Consider the following 21,046-nt stretch of genomic DNA (forward strand, 5'->3'; position numbering starts at 1 on the left):
TGCTCACATGCCATTCTAAAATAATTGCAGTAATATACAGAACTTTAGACTGTATAGTCTGTTTGGATATGAGCAAGGTAGCTAGAAATAAAACACTTCAACCAGTTCAACATAAGCACCTTAACATATTGCATTTCTTTTGCCCTTCCCACTGCTCAAGTGCTCAATATCATACCCTGTAGTGCTCTGCTGCTTTTAGAGGTTTTTTTATTCCCTTCAAAGTAAATTTTCAAGGCATATCCAAATTATTAAGTATCATGAAAAAAATTCTTATGGCCCTCTATTTAGGTAGGCCTTTTTAATTAATACAGATAATCCATCTTCAGCTAATTTGTGATGCACTATTGCCAAAATCTATAATAGTTCAGAACAATGTCTGAATATATTTCAATAAAACCCTGCCTGCATTAGTCTGATTACTTCGCCAAACATTACAGACTGTTTATATAGTTCTTACTCTTCTCCAGTATTGCAGAACGTTGCAGAGGACACTGATGTTCTTCAGTGTTGGCATAGGAAATGTATTTAATTTATTGTATAACTTAAGATATCTGACTAACAGCTTTCATTTGTAGTAGTGTAATAATGAGTCAAGTCACGATTACAAGTTTTATTTGCTGCCTTTTTGAGAGAATGAATCTTCCAAGCACAGTGTGTATAGTGAAAAATACCGAACTGTTAGTAAATGAATCTAACATTGCAGAAATTGCTGAATTTAAAGTTCACATGCAACTGGAGGAGGAAACCATTCCCAATTCTACAGTAGTAGAGCAGGTACTGTCGGGCTGGTCTTTTACTTACTCCTGCTGTAGCGTTTAGGAGCTGGTATTATAGCATGTCACTATAGAAAACATCTTAGCAATTACTCTTCGCAGGAAACTCCTGCAAAAGGACAGGAGGGAGAACGAAAGCAGATGCAAGTTGATGAAAGCTGGAATTCCAGCTTTAGGAAAACACACCAAGGAATCTGGTACGGCCGCTCAACTGAAAAGGTACAAACAACTGAGCTATCCTTTCTCTTAGGTTTCACCTGTTAAACTCCTTGAGATATCACCAACTGATGACTGATCGGTCTCCACTCCTGCTCTTCTGACAAACCTCACATTGTTATCAAGCTTTCATTAAAAGACCTCTTTACACAGCTAAGTGGGTAACAACTTTTTTTTGTTTGGTTGGTTTTGGCTGTTTTTTTAAAGCCCATTTCAGTGTTTTATTAAAAAATAAAACCACCATAATGGGTGGTCTAAGCAGCAGCATGCATCAATTAACTACATCACTTTTAAACCTCATAGGTGCAACTGTACAAGCAGAAAGACATTTCTTTGTGTGTAATCACATGGGCATGCCCACCAAAGCAGAATAGTTCAACAGCAGAGCACCGAATCACACAAGCACTGCACTAGTGGTTTGTCAGAGACAGTAATACCTCTCCCTTACATCTTCCCTAAGTAGTTTTAGATATATTGGGATGCTTTAGATATACTAGGACATCCTGCGATGGGACAGGACACAACAGAAACCAACCAACCAATCTAAACTGAAAACAGAATTTATTTTTCTCTCTCTCTAACTACTGCTAACAGGATGATAAAACTGAAAGAACAACTATTTTCAGGTATTAGAAGTACTACTTGCTTTCAGTGAAAACAAGTGAACAAAATCAAGAATTAAAGACTCAGAAACCCTGTGGCCATGCAGGTATGATCATACTCTATTTCCTAAAAAAACTATGAAACATTATGGAAAAGATAATATAATATAATATAATATAATATAATATAATATAATATAATATAATTAATATAATATAATAACATCCTAATCTTACATATCTATTTTGCGTTGCAAATTTACTGAAGATACAACAATTTTCCACTAAATTTTCTATTTTCTTTTTTTAACCCATCATGACACCTTACTGAGTTGCACAACTTTTGATACAATTGATATAGTCAGTGAATTGCAAGGGAAATAGTCCATCACAGAAATTACATAAATCAATAACAAGAAGATAATAAACAAAGATAAATTGCTTTCATGAGTTCATAATAACTAAAATCAGATAAAATTATACCGCTGATCAATACTGTCAAATACTGTATAACAGAATTATTAGGAAGTGTATAAAAGCATATAAACAGTACAGCCAATAGAGCACTAAATTCCTTGCTGATTTTTTTCCACCACATCTAACTTACTGATCTGAAGTGATTATTTTCTGTGGAAAATATGAAATAGCAATAGCTGGTATATTTGCAAAACGGAAAAAATTGTTTCCTGATATGGAAAAGATGAATAATGACTTACAGGAATGACTTGCATTATTCTTCATTGTTCTTCTTCCTATTCTAATCAAAGAGCATGGAACAGGGTCCCAAACAAGAAAATTACATTTAAAAGCTCAGATGGTTTAGATTATGTGACCTAACTCTTACCTCCACTTTTTTCAAACAATCAGGACTTTGGCTTTCTCTCCACTAATATTACACTCCCCTATAGATGCAATTCCTTTCTACAACTTAAGTGTCTTCTTACTTTTAAGCAGCTTTCCAGATGCTCTAACTGCATGATTCCACTGCAGAAAATAAAGCCCTTCAGCCACTTTCTAAGTTTTATTTATTAAACACCACCTTTATATCTTTACAAATCCAGCATCTGCTCTACAGCATACCCTTTGCACCACTCCTAGACACATACCTTATCCTTTCTTACATCTAAGCTTTTGATAAGTCCTATTGACATCTAATGGCATCGCCAGACTTCCTCTACATTCCAGTCACATAACTTCAGCTTATTTCCTACTTCAGTTACGCACTCTTCATGATCACTCTGCTAGCCAAACACGCTCCTTAAATCCATTTTATCATTTCTTTGCCTCAAAAATTTGGCCTTTCATCTCATGGTTCACTCATACTACACCCCTTATGACATCCCGTCACCTGCTAGTCACCTTCAGACTATGACTTTCATTCTCTGGCCTCGCACTGACTTATATTCTCAATTTATCTGCTCTGACTTTTGTACTTCCTAGGCCATAGTTATTTTGTTTCATTCCATTTCTACACCACCATTTATACTTGTCAGACTATCAACAGTCCTGTACAAGAAGAATTCAGCATTTCTTAAGCATAGCCATCCATAAATAATATCTAGTTCTAAAATGAACTTCCCATCTAAAATTTAAGTTTTCCAGTTTTCCTTTTCCTTTCCTAAATAATTTTTAAAATAAATCACATAAGGAGCCAGACCAATGCCTGGCAGGCATTGTTATGTAGGGCTTTGAAAAAGCAGTTATGCTATTTACAATGAACATATTTAGGGCACCTCATAAAAGCTAAAAATCCTTCCTTTAAAAGGAGCCAGGTTACTGTTAGCAAGAACAGCCTTGACAATTCCTCCATAGATAATCATGAACTGACTGCATTGACTAACTGAAAAATGTATACTCTATCCAAATAAATATTAAACTGTTGATACTTAACGAAAGATGTGAAGAACAATCCTAAATTTCAAGCTACTCTGTTAAGTAAATGTCAAAATATCTGTTATATTTTGTTGGGTTTTGTTACATTTTATTCCTACTGTGTGTCTTTCTAAAGGGTTGTTCTGACAGAAAAGATGATTTTGTTCCTCTAAAAATGTAGAATATACATTCAAGCATATATTTCAAATTTCTTATTAAAATTAACTTGTTACTTAACTAGTAATATGGACAAAATAAAGGCCTTTTAAAATTACACAATGCAACAGGAACAAAAAAATAATTAATAGGCATAATATGTCTATATACATCTGAGAAAGACTTTGACCCAGTGTAGGTCAAAATCCATACAAACAAATACTTCTTTGTCTTGAATCCTAACTGAGACAAAAATACTGAAGATCTTTTTGGTTGCAAAAGCATGACAGTAATTTTCATTGTTTTTTAGTTACCTGATAAGACAACTTCAACTAGGTCTCCTTCTTGAATATCTGCAGCTGATTTCACCAACTGGAGAATGTTTTCAGAGGAAGGGTCATGACGGAAGAGCAGAATTTTGTCGTACATTCCATAGAAACCGCATTCAGGAAACTGCAAATAGAAACCCATGAGAATTTACTACACTTTAAAACACGTAACTTTAAAATACAATAAATATAATTAATTTGGAAGGCAGAGTAGTCCATTCCTCAGACTGGTACCAAACAGTATACATAGTTTTTCATATATGACAATATTTTTCACTATATTCTGAAAACAACTTCCCCCCCCCCCAAGGAAGTAATATCATTTGCCTTCCTTTTTTTCTGTGAGCCATGTGGTACCCACCAGGAAACAAGAAGAAATAAGTGCATCCTTCAGCCACTGCTGACTACTTTCCAAGGACAAGTTTCTGAGTAAGACAATCCAATTAGACCCTCCTGGAGCAGGTGTGTTTGGTCTAGATGACCTACCAAGGGCCCTTCCAGTCTATATCATTCCATGATTGTATGACATCTCCCAGATTAGGGCCAAAAAGATGCCTTGAGGCTGGGACAAATATTTTTCGGCTCTGCCTAAGACATAATGCCTAAACGGTAGCTCATGAGGAAATACCAATTTCTGGAGAACTGAAGCTACTAGATATATACTATCTTAAGTTACTAAAGACATAAAATTATTCCAAACAATTTTAATAATGTATTTTGATGCAAATGTGTTGCAACCTTGAAACCAGATTAAGATGCAGTAAATATTAAACTGTAAGAATAAACCAAATAAGGTTGAAGGACCTTAATTCTCAAGGTAATATGGTTTCCAAATAAAATAAAATAAAAATTATTCAACCTAATAATGCCAAAAGTATTCTTGCAGTTCAAGAACAAATTAAATTAACGGCTTAGGTGTGAAACAGTTACTCTAGATTTTAAAGAAATTCGCTTTACATTAAGCATAAATGGGAATCACAGAATCACAGAATCACAAGGTTGGAAAGGACCCATTGGATCATCGAGTCCAACCATTCCTAACACTCCCTAAACCATGCCCCTCAGCACTTCATCCATCCATTCCTTAAACATCTCCAGGGAAGGCGACTCGATCACCTCCCTGGGCAGCTGTTCCAGTACCCAATGACTCTTACTGTGAAGAATTTTTTTCTGATATCCAACCTGAACAGAATGAATCTAAGCTTTTTAGAGAAGTAACCTAAACTGCAAGTACTCTCTTCATTCTTAGCTCCTTATGACTTAAATTGTTTGTTCTCATTATATTCCCATTCTATGTGTTCTTTTCAAATTAGCTCTACTTTTCCTACCTTTAAAAGTATTTGCTCTATTATATGTGCGTGTAAATACATGTATTTTGAGATATCATTATATTCTGCAGAGAAAAATAAATTCAATCACAATATTTTTTTGTAAATTATATACAAGAATTGTCTTCTGGGTTCGAGTTAGTTTTTCTCTGATAAACTACTTTCATGCCAAGAAAGCCATTTTGATGGTGCAATTCTCCAAATGAAACACTGCATAAGGACCAACTGTTGTAACAGTGAGAAAATATATTCCCTCAGCTAAGCTTATTCCTGCCAAAAATAACATTGATATGCACAAACAAAAATAAACAAAAGGCAGCCATATTGCTTAGTACTACAATACTATAAATAGCATTTAATTTTGCCAAATGCAGGGCAAAAATGGCATTGTACTTAAATTCCCAATACTAATAAAGTAGAACTAGAAGGAGTAAAACAGTCACTGTAGTTTCTGTAATGAGGAAATACAATATTTCTGTAAGAATCAGAAGAGTAGAAAATTGTTCATGTAGCGTCCAGAAAAAGGATCTAGTTTTAGATGCTTAAAAAGGCATCAGTATGCACTAAGACATCATAGTAGTCCATATAGACATTGGTTGACTACTCTAAGCGTGAAATGAAATACATCTTCTTAAACTTCTTTCAGGGTGGTTTAATCTAAAGGCGCATTAGTTTAAAACTGAAACAGGATAAATGACTTTTACAGCAGAATAACTTCTTAAACTGCCACAGTTCAGTCATGCATTTAAAGTGCTGTCTGTCCCTCTTTTTTAATTGAGCAAATGATCAGCTTTCTAACACGACTTATATCACTTACAAGCAATTCTGGGTTCCAGATTTCCAATTTCTCAAAATTTCTGTATTTATAGAAGTCTATCCACACTCTAATATTGTTATTTATTAGATATTTTCCACTTTAAAGAGAAGAAATATTGGACAGCATACTTCTAAGACACTTAAAACTACAAAATGTATTCAGTCTAAGAATGAAAGTTTCAGCACACCTGAAGAAAAGTTAAAAATTTAGTTTGCCATAAACTCATATTCTGGAAAAGCTGAGAGTATTTCCTAGTTTAAAAAATTAAAAGAAAATACAAGTAAGAAATAATGCAATTACACGTGCAATGTGAATCCTTTTATGAGCCTTATTTCTATCTGACAAATTCATACTATAAACTTTTATATTTCAGATCAGTTTATGAAAGATGTGTAAGATTCTTAGAAAGACACATCCTATTAGGCATATCCTCCATAAAAAGCAAGATTCTTTAGCCTAGGCACATGCACTATTAGTCTGGGATCCGAGCATAAATCATTACATTCTTTAAATACAGAAAAGACCGGTGCCAATAGGAAAGGAATAATCTGTTTCTCCTCTGCATGGAACCTTAGGAATTAGCAAATTAAAACACAGGAAGGGATGGAATACAGGTAATTAGACTAGAGACAAGGAAAACTTTGCAAGGATAAGATTTTTTTTAAAATCTCTATTACTGGAGGGTTTTTTAACACAATAAATCAAACAATGTCAGGAATCTCACTGTTGATCTTGCTACGTTAGGACAGAAGGATGAAATGTATAAATTCATATGACCTAATGATCATAATGCCGAAAAATTTACCATCTAGAATAAATGGGGACAAAATAAATGGCTAAATGTGTACTACTGATTTATATATTTTTCATGTAATAATTTATTAAGCACAACTTTCCTCATCCACAAGCAATGTTGAATCTTGCTTAAATCTTGCTAACCATAGAATCCCAGAATAGTCAAGGTTGGAAGGGACCTGTGGAGGTCATCTAGTCCAGTCCCTGCTGCTAGAGCACAGGTGGATTTTAAATATCTTCAAGAAAGGAGATCCCCACAACCACTCTGAACAACCTGTTCCAGTGTCCTGTCACCCTCAAAGTAAAGAAATTTTTCCTTATGTTGAGGTGGAACTTCCTGCATTTCAGTTTGTACCAGTTACCCGTTGTCCTGATACCGGGCACCACTGAGAAGAGTTTAGCTCCATTCTCTTGACATTTGCCCTGTAGACATTTATAAGCATTAATAAGACCCCCTCACAGTCTTCTCCTCTCCAGGCTAAACAAACCTAGCTCTCAGCCTCTCCTCATGAGAAATGCTACAAACATCTCCATGGCTCTCCGCTGGACTCTCTCCAGTAATTCCACGTCTTTCTTGAGCTGGGGAGCCCAGAATTGGACACTTTAGACACGGCCTTACTAGGGCAGAGTAGAAGGGTAGTATAACCTCCCTTCATCTGCTAGCCACGCTCCTCTTAATATACCCCAGGATACCTATGCCTATCCACAGTGATATTATATCCAAAAAATGCTAATCTTAGCACGGCTGTTCTCAATAAAATTGTCATTGTCATACAGAGGAAACTCTGTATTATGTATCCATGGGTTTTGCTCATTAACTTACTAAACCAAGGCAATTTGAAGTAATTTTACTAAGCCAAAGGCAATTTAATACAATTTCTTTTTAAAGAAATTAAACTATCCTAAGAAGATGTACAAGTATTAGCTTTCTACAAGAGCAGTTACAAGACTCTCTACAAGAGCATTGTCCAGCCTTGCTATGTAGATGCCATTCATTGTTATGTTTATATCCGTGCAACAGACTTACAGTGGAAGTACTGTATTGTTCCCTTATTCTATATTACAATTCTGAATACAACGTGTTTATTTTTGGATAATAGTGATTTAAATTTGTTCATTTATTAGCTTCTAAATTATTAATATTTACTGACTGTATATGCAGAGATCATTCAGACTGTGAATACTACTTTAATAAAATACATTTCCACAAGAAATAGAATGTATATACATACGCCTCAAGAGTTGTGATAACCCTAATTTTCACTTCTAAAAATTTCAACAACAAAAACCTGAATGTCAGTTTTCAGCATTCCCATTCCTGACTTTTCAATGATTCTTGTGTCATATTATGCCGATAGTTTCTCCTTACATGTACTATCAGCACAATAAAAGTATATTATTTGGGAAAAGTATAGCAGACTTTTATTCCAAACACTTAAATAGCCTTAAAAAACTGCTGTCTAAACATTCATATAAAACACGTTTTATATGATATTGTAGCAGCTTTTATAGTAAAACCAAGAAACACTACTAGATTTTGATGTCACTCATAAGCCAACTGAAGTTATATGTTTCTTTCATTTCCTGAACATGTCACATAATCATTATCTATCCGTAAGACTTTAAAAAAAAACTTAAAAAAACCCCATAGCAATAAAAGAAAATAATCACTCTTTCAGATAAAGAAAACCTGCTGGTCAGGATCTCAAGTAACAATTTGGTATTGCCCAGCTTGGGGGTACTATGGTAGCAGATTACCTATAGAACACGGGGCAAAAGGATGGTCAGCACGTAGCAACTGTAAATATCTCAGGAAATCCTCCAAAATATTTCACCAATATCTGTACAGAAGCCAAATGATTATGCAAATTTGGAGTTTTCATTTAAAGACTTCAAGTGATACTACAAAGAAATTGCAGACTCATATTACATTTTAATAATTTGAATCTCCAATTATAAGTACCAATTAATTAATTAAATCCATTATCTGCTGTATCAGTCAATAATTTCAATAGCATTTGCCCATCCACACGAAGACACAAGATGAACTATGTATGTCCACAACCATGCTCTTATTAATGGTCGTTCTCAATACAAGGATCAAAGACAAACTACCAAAAAAACCCTGATGATATTCAAAACTCTGTGCTAGTACTGTGGCAATCAAATGGTTTTATTACCAAAGAAACAGGAGGTTAAAAGACCTGATATATATATAAATGTTAATGTATTTCCAATATGAATTGGGAAGCTTTCAAAAATTAACCATAATTATTCACATACATAGTTATTTGAATGAAGAATGTATTCTTCATTTAAATGAAGAATAAAATATTATGTATTTTTAATAGAAATTAACTAAAAGGGAAGGTGATACACTCTAAGGTGAGACAACTTTCTCCAGTTTACGTATTTGGAAAATTAGCACAGTAGATATCTCAAATGAAAAACTGACTAGAAATAGACTTTTTTCCACATAATGAACTTTATCTGGAAGAGGTAGAAAACACAAACTAAACATTGATGCTGGTTGAAGTATAAATCCTAATGCATAATAATCCAAAAGGTGAAGAAGTGTGTTTCGGTGATCATTTTGCAAAAATACTTCTTTCAAAATACTAAAATTGTCACGGTTTTTAACAGTGCTAAAGGTGCAACAGGAAAAAAAAAAGTCTCTCATCTTCTTTTCTGTCTTTTTGTACGCTGCTACAATTTTGCACATTTCCTGTAAGGTATGGTTTCTGTCACTTTATTCAAGGAAGTAACAAGAGTTGCCTTCTTTTATTTTTTCAGTCCTCATTGAATTTTTTCTTAAAATCAAGCAATGTCTTTTTTAGTGATAACTATTTTTCCTTCTAAAAGGTAGTTATTTTTGCCTTCTAAATTAGTTAGAATTCTGCAAGCCTTCCTCTTATACAAGTCCTTAGTGATGACCATTACAGCAACAAGAACCTTGATAAAACCTGGAAGTCTTTCACAGCACAAAGATAACAGGCAGCACACATAAGGCCTGTGGGCTAAACAATGTCTTCACAGCATGTGGAGAAGTTTAGTCACGCTGAATGTTTGTTGACGTAACCTAACTTGTTAAAACCGGTGTTAGATTGAACTAACCCGAAGTTGATTAAAAATAAATAAATAAATAAATAGCCTTACATTGATACAACTGTTTTAAAACAAAGACAAAAACATACAAAATTATTGAAACAATCATATTAACCAAATTGAAATATTCTTCTTTTATATTCTTAAAATAACAATGCATGTTATTTTTAGAAGCCAGGATTTCCTTACGCTACAGAGGTTATAACACAGCAAATGAACGATATTGAAAAGCAGAGAATTTTTGGCCAAGAGCACTGCCTAAATTCTCACCTAATTGTGACAATCACTATTAACTCCCTTGCAAAATTCAAGAGATTTTTAAAAGGCTCTATTCACCAAGTGCAAAGCTGTCATGAAAACATTAGTCTTTCCCCTGTGCATAAAGAAAAAAAGCACAAGACTTCATGGTTTTGTTGTAAAAAACAAAAAAAATCAGTATTCAGACTTTCTTTGTACACACCACTACAGTTATTACAAACTAACACAAACTCCTGAGTTTAACTAGAAGTTCACACTATAACTATACAGAATATAAGCAATAACATCTGAGTAAGAACAGGAGTCTGTTCCAGCTGCAGTGGCATCTTCACTTCATTCCAGGATGTTTCATGCTGTGCTTAAGATATCTCAGAAATGGTGACACTTTGTAGACTTTTCCAGTGATTGGATTTGCACTTGCCAGGCAGCCAAACAGTACGGATAGAAAATACTTAATTCCTTTCCTTTCTTTCCTTCTTTCTTTCTCATTTTCCCCAATGCCTCACTGCCATGCAGCTGACTTCTTTCTCCAGTAACAGGGAGATGACATTCCCACTACTTATTTCAAATCCCTGACACACGCTAGAACCCAAACCATCTGAGCATCATCTCAGAGTGTGATTTGGCATGGTTCAAACTGTATCAAGAAACACGCAATTAAACATCCAAAAAGTTGACATGATTTTGAATCAGTGCTTGAGCCTGTATTCTCATTTGAGTTTATAGACGTATCTTCAGATGTAACTTCAGAGAAACATCACCATTTGGTACATTCCTAACACCAGTTAAGCTTCTTAACGCTTTAATATGGATCCTGTCTTTCCCTATTTACAGTATTTATTCTTCTTTTCACTTTTTTCTACAGTCCTTGCTTAATTACATGTTATATAAAGTACAATGTGATACTTGCAGCATAGAGGTTAATAAGCCTTTTCCAAGAGAGTTGTCAGAGAACAGCAAACTTCTTATTGTTCATGATGTAAATAATATTTTAGATAACAAATATGCACATACAAATATTTTGCTAATTCTGTTTGCAGCAGTGAACTGTTGCAGAAATTGGATTCCTTCATCTCTCTCAGATCAGGATCAGAGTGCTTTGCCCAAATGCGCTGACTTGGACTGCCACCAGACTACAACTTTTTCTGCAGCTGTCATCTATGGAACAGTGACGGCCATGAGGGAAAAAAACCGCTGAGCTCCCTCACAGAAATATCTGTAAAACAGATGAAACATGGCCATGGTGAAACATAGGAACATAGCTATTTTGGAGAGAGCCTGACCTCTGAGGAACCTTTTTGTGAGCTTCTTTTGGAACAGGTTGTTCCCTGTGGCCGTTCAGGGCAGGAGTTGCTTCCTTTGCAGAATATCTTTAAATAAACATGTTCTACCTATGTCTCCTGCCACTGCGTGTTGGCTTGCCTTCTGTAACTCAGATTTCTCCCTGCCAAAAATATTGAGTATACACCACATTGCTCAAGCTCCTTGTACATAGACTTCAAAACCTCCCAGTTCAGGGCAAGCAGCATGAAATAAGCAGAGAAACAAAATAAAGGCATCTTAAAAACATGGCTTTTTTTTTTTTTTCAAATCTAGACTCTTTTACTGAAAAGCAAACAGAAAGTGTAGTTGACACATCAGAAACACAGCTCAGAAAGGTTGTTAAAATTTACTCGTGTGGTTGCAATTGAAAAATACAGTAAAATCGTTGGTGACTTTGTGGATCCTGATTTCTGCTAATGTTGCTGTAGTGATTTTAAGAAATCTGAAGACTAGAGGGTGGGGATGAGGGGCAGGAAGGGGAGAAATGTTTTCTCTTACTGCTCCCAAACTGAGTCTGGCAAGTGGTTGCTGGCTGGGACCAACCCACCACAACTCAATGTAATTGAACATGAAAAACCTTAAATAATAACACTTTAGTTTAAAACGGAGTGATCTTCAGCATAATCAGCGCAATCCTATTTGTAGTACCACAAGTCACTAATATAACCTTCCTCATTTCCATTTAAAAGATTTATTTTTCATTGAGACCTCTGCGGAAGTATTTCATTCTGAATCACTGCATGTAATAGGTTACCAAAAATATATGCTCGTTATGTCTTGGAAATTGATTTTCACTAGTATGATGTAAAGACTACCTTAACTTAAAATAACCTCTGACTCTTAAATATAATTTATCTTCTTCCAGAGTTAGCTGTTTTACTATTAACTTTCTTAGAATTCTGTGAATATTCTACTGCAGCTTCCAAGGCAATGAAGACAGTGCAGTCAATCAGATGTAAGGAAAGAGCAAGTCAAATAACTCAGATAGTAAGAAAACCCTCAAATATTTTTATCACATACAAATTCTAAAAGTTCATGTGATATGCAAATCAAAACACACTTGTGTAGCTGACTTTTCTATCACATAGATTAAGGAGTTAATTCAACACGAATACTTAGAAAAGTGATAATAATAAACACACTGCAATGAATCTCAAAAGAGAAACTGCTCTTCATGTCCTGTTGCAGCAAAAAATATTATGACATATCTGCATAATTTCCCTGAAAATTTTCACTGGCAGAAGCACTGAGAGAGAGCACTAACAGTTTGTGTCTTCTCCATTTTTTCATACTGAGAGTTTGAGTGCATTGTTCTGCTAGCTCTGATCCACTAATGCCACATTTCTCCTTCTAAGGCAACCCAGGAACCTCAGCAGAAAGGCTCTCACAGTTCCAGTATATGTTATCTGTGCAGCCCAACACCGTCCACCTCACTACAGAGTTATGGAGCTTCCCATGATACGTTTAGGACAAGAACATAACACCAACTGTGTTTGTTTGTTGACAGGCACCCATTTATGTAGATAATTACCAAACAGATTGCAGTTCTGACAGAGGAGGTTGAGAACTGGAGCAGAAACTTTCATACCCTTCAGGGAATGAATAGGCAAGAAAAGGATGATGAATCTCTAAAAGAAAATGTATTTTTTTTAGTTCCTTCAATCAAAAAGAGATTTAAGACAGTGACTAGAGAGTCCCTTGCTCACAAGCATTCACTGTTTCTGAAGGTGCAATCCTACTAATTTTATGCCATATACTATATCTGGGAAAACAAACTCATAATTTAAGGAAGGTGAAGAAGCCACTTCAAGAGCCAACGCTACACATTATTTAAAAAAAAAATAAAAAATCTAACCACCAAAGCCCCATTTCTGTGAGAGTCTACCACCAGATGTGTTTTAGCTGTCTCTGAGCAAGCACTGCATCAATTCAGGAGACACAGTCAGGTACATAACCCAGGACAACATCGACAAAGAATGCCTTTTTTCAGATTGCACAACATGTCAACTACTTACATGTGCTCAAAGTTTCTGTGTATGAGGTATGAGATCTAGACAGATCTAATAAAGGTAAGAGATTTAGAGATCATTCCCACTTGTTTAAACCTCTACTCTGCTTCGAAAATATACCTCATTTCCTTCAAGATAGATGTCAGTTTAGATAACTGCATAAAGATAATTTTAATTTTTTTTTTTTTTTTGGCAAAGAAATGGAAACCAAAACAGCTCAGATCAAGACTTCTGTTTTAATTAAAGCATTCCTAAATACATGGTTTCCTTCTGAAAAAGCAGAACTCCCTTACATTTTGAGTAAAGTGTTAAGAGAGATTTTGAAAATTACTTATTCTTCCATCTGCTCACAACATTAATTCTATATTCCAGGAAGTACAGAAAAACCCATTTGAAAAATACTTGTAAAGAGCTCTCTTCTAGTGAATTCAATAGAGATGTGAACATTTTTTTAAGCATAAGAAAAATGTTGATTCAACTTTTAATACTAAGTTTTGCTCCTTGGTCGGTTGTCTATTTTACTTCCATTTATTAATAACAAGGATTTTTATTAATAAAAGATAAAAAGACAACACCAAATAACAGAATTACTGGGCTCCCTAATCCTATAATGAATATAACCAGGAGGAAGCTATAGCAGGATAAAAGGCTGAGGGTGCTTACATCAGACACCAGTTCTGCATGAGCAGACATACCTGGAACCAGGTATGCACAGGGAGTCAGATGACCAACTTATGAATATGAACTCCTAATATGTTATTCATGTTAATTCCCCCTTCAATATGTGGCTTAGAAAAGCCAAACTACTAAAGATCAGTAAAGAAACAGAAAACACTGGAAGATGCATGGGATGACACTGAGATCACAATAAAGTTTCTGTCTCTGCAGTGGGTACTCAACAGAAACTGGACAGTTAAAGAGATTAAAACCAAATATTCCTCTGGAGAGCAAAAGTCAAATTAGGATTCCCCTCCCCAAACAGGGTTTCAGCACTATTGTTTATTAACAGAAATGCTTGTAGCTGTTGTGTTTCCATTTGTATCCAGTACATCCTTTAATAACACCTACACACTGAAGGAAAATCTCTCAGTACACTAAGGCGTAAAGATTAAACACGTCTAAGTCTTCTGTGAAGCTAGAAACACTTACACAGAACTAGGAAGATAATTTAAAGAGAAGCTCATGAATAAACCTTAAAGTTAATTATTTTTACAGATTTGATTAAAAAAAAAAAAATGCACTAAACACAGAAATTGCCAAGATGCAAAAGGAGCTCTAAAGTGTATGTCTTGTACATACACAAATACAATGTTCAGAACAGAAAGTTGATAGCAACAGATATAAATAGAAACTTAAGAGTTGTAGAAAACCACTAAGGAAAGCCAGAAGATATGTAGAAATATTACTGCCAGGATACTTAAGGCACACTAAAAGTTTTGCTAATACTTTAGGAACAAAGAGAACTATAACAATTTATCATCCATAAATATTTGTCATTTCCCTCTCTGCTGGGAAAAGGCAGTATTGGGTGTTAATGATGAAACACTTTCTATTCTAACATTAGTTGATATGGATGTTGAAGAGGACTCACCGAAGCTGCACATTTATATTGGCAACTCAAAAAAAACTTTAAAGCAAACTTGAAAGACCTGTAACATGGATAGGTTGGGTTCTGGAGCAATCTCAAGGAGGAAAACTAAGGTGCTGGTTTTTAAAAAGGGAAAGTGATCTACCGGCATAATTGTAGACTTCCCAAAACAGTGAAACAAAGATACACAGTACAACAAATGAAAACATGAAGGGCAATACTAGCATTTAACCACCACCTTAGCTTCTGTTAAAAAGTAGGTAACTTGGTCATATAGTGAGGAGACTGCACAAGCATAACGTAACAGTGACAAAGTCAGGCTTTGCAAAACACTGTGTCAGTCCCCTGGAAACATGGAATGTGAGCTGCTCTGATGTACGAGGGATTGTATTCTAAAAATCACTGACGAAATTTAGCTAATGTAGCGGGTAATTAGATGAACACGCACTCTAAATGAATTGCTTTTGTCATAAATTGGAGAATATCAAAGAAGCAGATGGATTTATTACCTCTACTTTTAGCACTGATGCAACTGCAACTGGAAGCCTGTACTCCTGTCTAGCATTTAACATCCAAGCAACTAGGACACTAGACAATATTATTCTGTCATTCTTCCTTGAATCCTAAGGAAGTGAAAGACATGTTCTCCTGTACGTGGCAGCAGGGGGTTAAACTGTGTAACTTCTAAAGGAAGGTCAGGATGTCATTTGATCATTTTTGATAAACATCAGCACAAGAAAGTGAAATCTGATTATCCATGGATTTATCTGCCTAGACAGCTGAGGCTATGTAGAATTAGACTACACAACACTTATTTTGCTTGTTCACTTTCTTTCTTTTTTTTTTTTTTTCTTATTATAAGTAGCTAAAACAAGTGCTCACTGGTAAACAAATATGGAGCGCTATTTCCACATTATTGGATTTTTGTTTCTAAAAGAGATGCTCTGTTTGAAAAGGAATGAATTCAGACAACTCGTATGGCCTTTCTTATAAAAAAAAAAATTAGAACAAATTACCATGTCATACTCTTTTAATCAGCAACAATACTCATAGTCAGGATAACCAGAAGAAGCTAAAAGGTTTCTTGGGACACTTTTCAGTGCCCCTTTTTCTGGTTTGTTTTTTGTTTTTTAGTCTCAGGATGCTGCCATTCCATTTTGGCATTGACAAGGCTGCTAATGTAACACCCTGTTTAGTTCTGAGTGCCCAGAGATAGTCCAAGCACAGCACCAAAAAGCATTTTGTAAGGTGTGATTTAAAAGGATGATTTAAAAAAATATGTAATGATTAGGGAAAAAAAGATATATTTGAAGTCTCTGACAGTCTTTGACAGTTTAGTTCTGTTAGTTAGACAGTAAGGAGTTTATACAAAGGGGGTTTAAGTTAAATATTAATTAAGGATAGTTTAAAAACTGGCAATGACTTGGGGAGGTTGTAGCATTTCTGTCATAGGAGGTTCTAAGAACAGGTTAGACAGAGATGAAGGATACGGATAGAACTGATCCGGACTTGGAGAGAAGAAAAGGCCTTTTGGGTCTTTCCATCCTTGCAGTATGGAGTATGATAAACTATATAACGCACATTCCTACAGTTTAATGTTCCTTTCTGTAAGTCACATTCCTGTGACTTTCCTTTCTGATTATCTAAAATTCCCATTGTAAGTTCAAGTGGAGAAATACTTCCCCATTCTTTTTTATCCTCAACGGTTGTGCAGAGCTCCTCTGCAACATTACACAGCTGCCACATTTCACAAGGGAAGTTTTTACATCTCAGTGTGGGTGAATACATGTCCACCCCCCTCCAACTAGTACTGACAGATGAATGTATTTGACAGTTTAATTTCAGTCAGACCTATTTGCCTCACAAATATTTTTAAACATCAAGACAAAAGTTGCCTTAGAGTTTAATATGTCTGGGATGTGCATCTTAGAAATCAGATCTCTAACAGATGAAATGAACACACTGTCAAACCTAAATTACTGCATTCAACTATTCAGTCTCATCTCCAGTACATAAATGTTTAATTTTTCCAGTACAGAATTTCACAATCGCTAAATCTCAACTCTTCTCATACAACTGGACCAATATTCAATAGTACTGTTGTGATGGTCAACAAGTGACTGAAACTTTTCTCATGGCTCTGTCCCTCCAATGCTGGATTTCATATAGGTCTCTTATTGGTTTCGATGGGATTGAGGCTTTCCTGCTGCTAACAAAATTGCAAAACTTTTTGTGAATACTGATGGACTTTCACACGTCTCTGAGTACTTAGTTCCCAGTGCTGGCTCCTGCCTTCTTGAAAAACAGAATCACTCAATGTATTTTTAAAAAATCTTTTAAAATGTACTTTTTCTTCAATAGGTACTGCTACAATTTTCAGTTGCAGAACTGTGTTCCACAACCGATGCTGGAATTTTAAGAGAACATTTTTTTTTTTGAGTCATCTTCTTAACAGTGGCTTAAACAAGGCCATAAAATAATGACAGAAGTTCAGAGGTTTTTTTTTTTCTTATTTAAAGTCAGAACTGTTCAATTATAAAAGTGGCAGAAAAGAAATTTACACTAAAAATAAAAAGGCAAATCAGCTTCTTGAAGCTACTGGTTCACAGTGTAATTTCATATAGAATACCAAATTAAAAATATATTGCTTGCAGCAAAAACACTATAGCTTCCTGCCTTTATAAAGAAACTGAAGCCTTTGGCATAAACCACAATATTTTGAAGAGCACTACAAGTGAAGTCAAAATTCTGTTCCTGCCAGGGGAAGGCAGCTGTCACATTAAACTAAGAAAACTTTCCAGACCTTCATCTAACATGTAAAGAAACTCTTCTAAGTTCTACTAACAAACGAGTCATTGTAAAATAATCTCATTTGCCTCAAGACTCAGCCATTTGGCATCCAGCCAGCCGGGGGTGAGGAGCCAGACACTTAATACACTAAGTTCCTAGTAACTAGAAGTCTGCAGGGAGCAGGGGATTGTATTACCAGCAGCTGAGTGAACAAGATCTCAGGTATTACAGTGGAATAGACAATTCCGTTTCTGTGGGCCTTCTTAGTCTTTTGCAACAGATCAGAAGCAGTAAGCTTCATAACCAAAGAGGGCAGAAACAGAGCTCTATGTCACATAAACTGCATGACCCCACAAATGTGGAGTATAAATGTCAGGAGACTAACTTCTGCTGAAAGGAAAATAGAGGGAACAACATGGACAGCCTCATTCATCACCATTTTAAAAGCCAATAACTCAGCTAAGCTGTTTGAATTTTCTGCTTGTAGTTAAGACACTCGTCTTTTCTATGAAGAGGAAAAAATAAATTGAGTTTTGGTAATTGAACTTTCAACCCCCCTCCCTGCCCCTGCATCTTTTATTACACAGCAATAGAAAGTGGCAAGTAAAGTGACATGTAACTAGAACAGTAATTCCATTTTTTTTCCATTCAAAACCAGTGGTGGTTAACCTATTTAGCTTCGACCACATTCATTTTTCTTGAATGCTGAAGTGAGCCATGAATTCTCAGGGCGCACCACAAAGAACAGACTCCCGGCCAGCGCAGGATGCAGAGAATAGGCCAGAGTCCAAATGAAGCCAGATCACCTGCAGCTGGATGCTCGGCTCCACATCCTTTAAGTGTGATACTTACCCAGCACTTCCCATGCCCAATATTGATCATTCAAGGTGCTCTGTAAACAAACATAAATACTGCTCCATTCTCACTACCCATGGCAACCCTACACCTTTTGCTCCATCCAGCTCCCAACATTTCTACCCAGTCCTCAAGCACTGAAGGAGCCTCTGTGATCATACACATGTTTAATGTATGTTTAGAATCATAAATCTAAGTCTTTTCCCATGATACACTCAACTATTTTGACTCCCTACAAGTGGCAGCGTTCTTCCTGTGCATCACTAAGTATGAAATAATGGATGGACGGATGTGTTATTAAGATCATGACAAACACATCCCTTTCATGGCATCAGATCACCTATAACCGAAATGAGAAAATTTGGAGTTTTTTTCCTTGCAACGTTTATGAAAGTATTTTAGAGATAATATTTGCACTTCTTGAATGACTTCTCTTTTTTCCTCACAGCGATGAATACTTTTACTCAACTAATTATGTATTATCAGCAGGTAACTTCAACCCAATTATTTCTTGCCTCTAAACCGGTCAGTGCACAACTGTATGAGAAGAAAGTTATAAATATTTCAAATAAGCACTAAAGCAAGCGTAGTGATCCAGCATGCTATCTTGAACTGCCAACGTGTACGGCTCTGAAAACAACAAATGACTTTTCAGCAGCCTAAAGCAATCACCAAAGAATGTTTCATGGGTTATTCCACCCTTGATTTACTTTACGCAATGTACCATTAGAAGCATACATTGATCATTAATTGCTATGCTCCAACAAGGTAAACAGGCACTTGAAACTGGATATAATGCAGACCGATCTGACTTTTTGGAATTTTCAACAGGGTAAAATGACCAAGGCCATGATTTTTTAAAGTATCTTGTAATCACTCTTTGCACGGCATGTTAAAAGTGACAGGAACTAGATTCTCTTGGTTCACATTCATTTCTTATTGTCATGCTTTCATTTGCAACCTGTACCACAGCAAGAGCTACAGTGTAATAAGAAAGCTAAAATAAAAGTCAAATGGAAAGAATGAAATATTTAACTGTCTGTTAAGAGGATTCATGCAAGCAGAAGTTCTGATCTATACAATCAATTGTATTTTCCTCACCAAACAATTCACCAGCAAGATTGTTTCCACCATAGGGTCATCTATGCACAGAAGAGAAAGTTTTTTCTGTTATTCACAAACGAACTCGAAATCCAGTAAAATGAGAACAAGAAAATCAACAAGTAGCAGAAGGAAAGCTTAGTGAAGTAGAAACAAAAATGTCTGTATTATTACAGTCAAATCTGAACACAGACCAAATTACTGGGACCAGAAACATTTTTGCATGCACAGATGCAGATTTTCACATCCACAGACAGGTGAACATTAAAATCATGTGCAACTTTACATTGCGCGTATTGGTTTCTGACCGTTCCACCCCTTCCTGTCCAACGGTCCTTCTTCAGACCTATCTGACTAGAGGTTGTAGATCATCTTAGCACACAACCACAAACCTGGTTGTAGCAAGAACCTCTGTTTTCAGCCTACAGAAGTCTATGCAGATAATCTCCTTCAGAGAACTGAAAAAAAAAATCACTACTCTGAAAAACTTACATTTCAGAAAATCATAGAATCGTAGAATCACTAGACCGGAAAAGACCTTTGAGATCATTGAATCCAACCATACCTGCCCAATACTTCAACATATCCCTAAACATTTCATCTACCCGCCTTTTAAATACTTCCAGGGACGGTGACTCAACCACCTCCCTGGGCAGCCTGTTCTAGTGCTTGATAACCCTCTCTGTGAAGAAATTTTTCCTATGTCTAATCTGAACCTCCCCTGGTGCAGCTTGAGGCCATTCCCTCTTGTCCTATCACCTATCCCTTGGGCAAAGAGACCAACACCCACCACTCCACAAACTCCTTTCAGGTAGTTGTAGACAGTGATAAGGTCTCCCCTCAGCCTCCTCTTCTCCAGGCTAAACAACCCCAGTTCCCTCAGCTGCTCCTCATAAGACTTGTTCTCCAGCTCCTTCACCAGCTTTGTTGCTCTTCTCTGGACATGCTCCAGGAAGTCAATGTCTTCCTTGTATTCGAGATGCGGCCTCACCAGAGGTGAGTACACGGGCACAATCATTTCCCTGGACCCGCTGGTCATGCCGTTTCTGATACAAGCCAAGATGCCATTGGCTTTCTTGGCCACCTGGGCACACTGCTGGCTCATGTTCAGCCAGTTGTCAACCAGCAT

At 36.0% G+C, this 21,046-nt stretch overlaps 1 protein-coding gene across 3 annotated transcripts in view; it reads right to left on the reverse strand.

Moving 5' to 3' along the window:
- PRKD1 (protein kinase D1) overlaps positions 1 to 21,046 on the reverse strand; it is a 127,651-nt gene that overhangs the window by 54,796 nt on the left and 51,809 nt on the right. For all 3 annotated transcript variants that reach the window (XM_054068375.1, XM_054068376.1, XM_054068377.1), the window contains one exon: positions 3,934 to 4,072. In XM_054068375.1, the coding sequence (XP_053924350.1) occupies positions 3,934 to 4,072 (139 nt within the window). The remainder of the gene's footprint in view (positions 1 to 3,933; positions 4,073 to 21,046) is intronic.

Source organism: Cuculus canorus, chromosome 5 (assembly GCF_017976375.1).
Source record: "Cuculus canorus isolate bCucCan1 chromosome 5, bCucCan1.pri, whole genome shotgun sequence".
In the NCBI taxonomy this organism is placed as follows: Eukaryota; Metazoa; Chordata; class Aves; order Cuculiformes; family Cuculidae; genus Cuculus; species Cuculus canorus.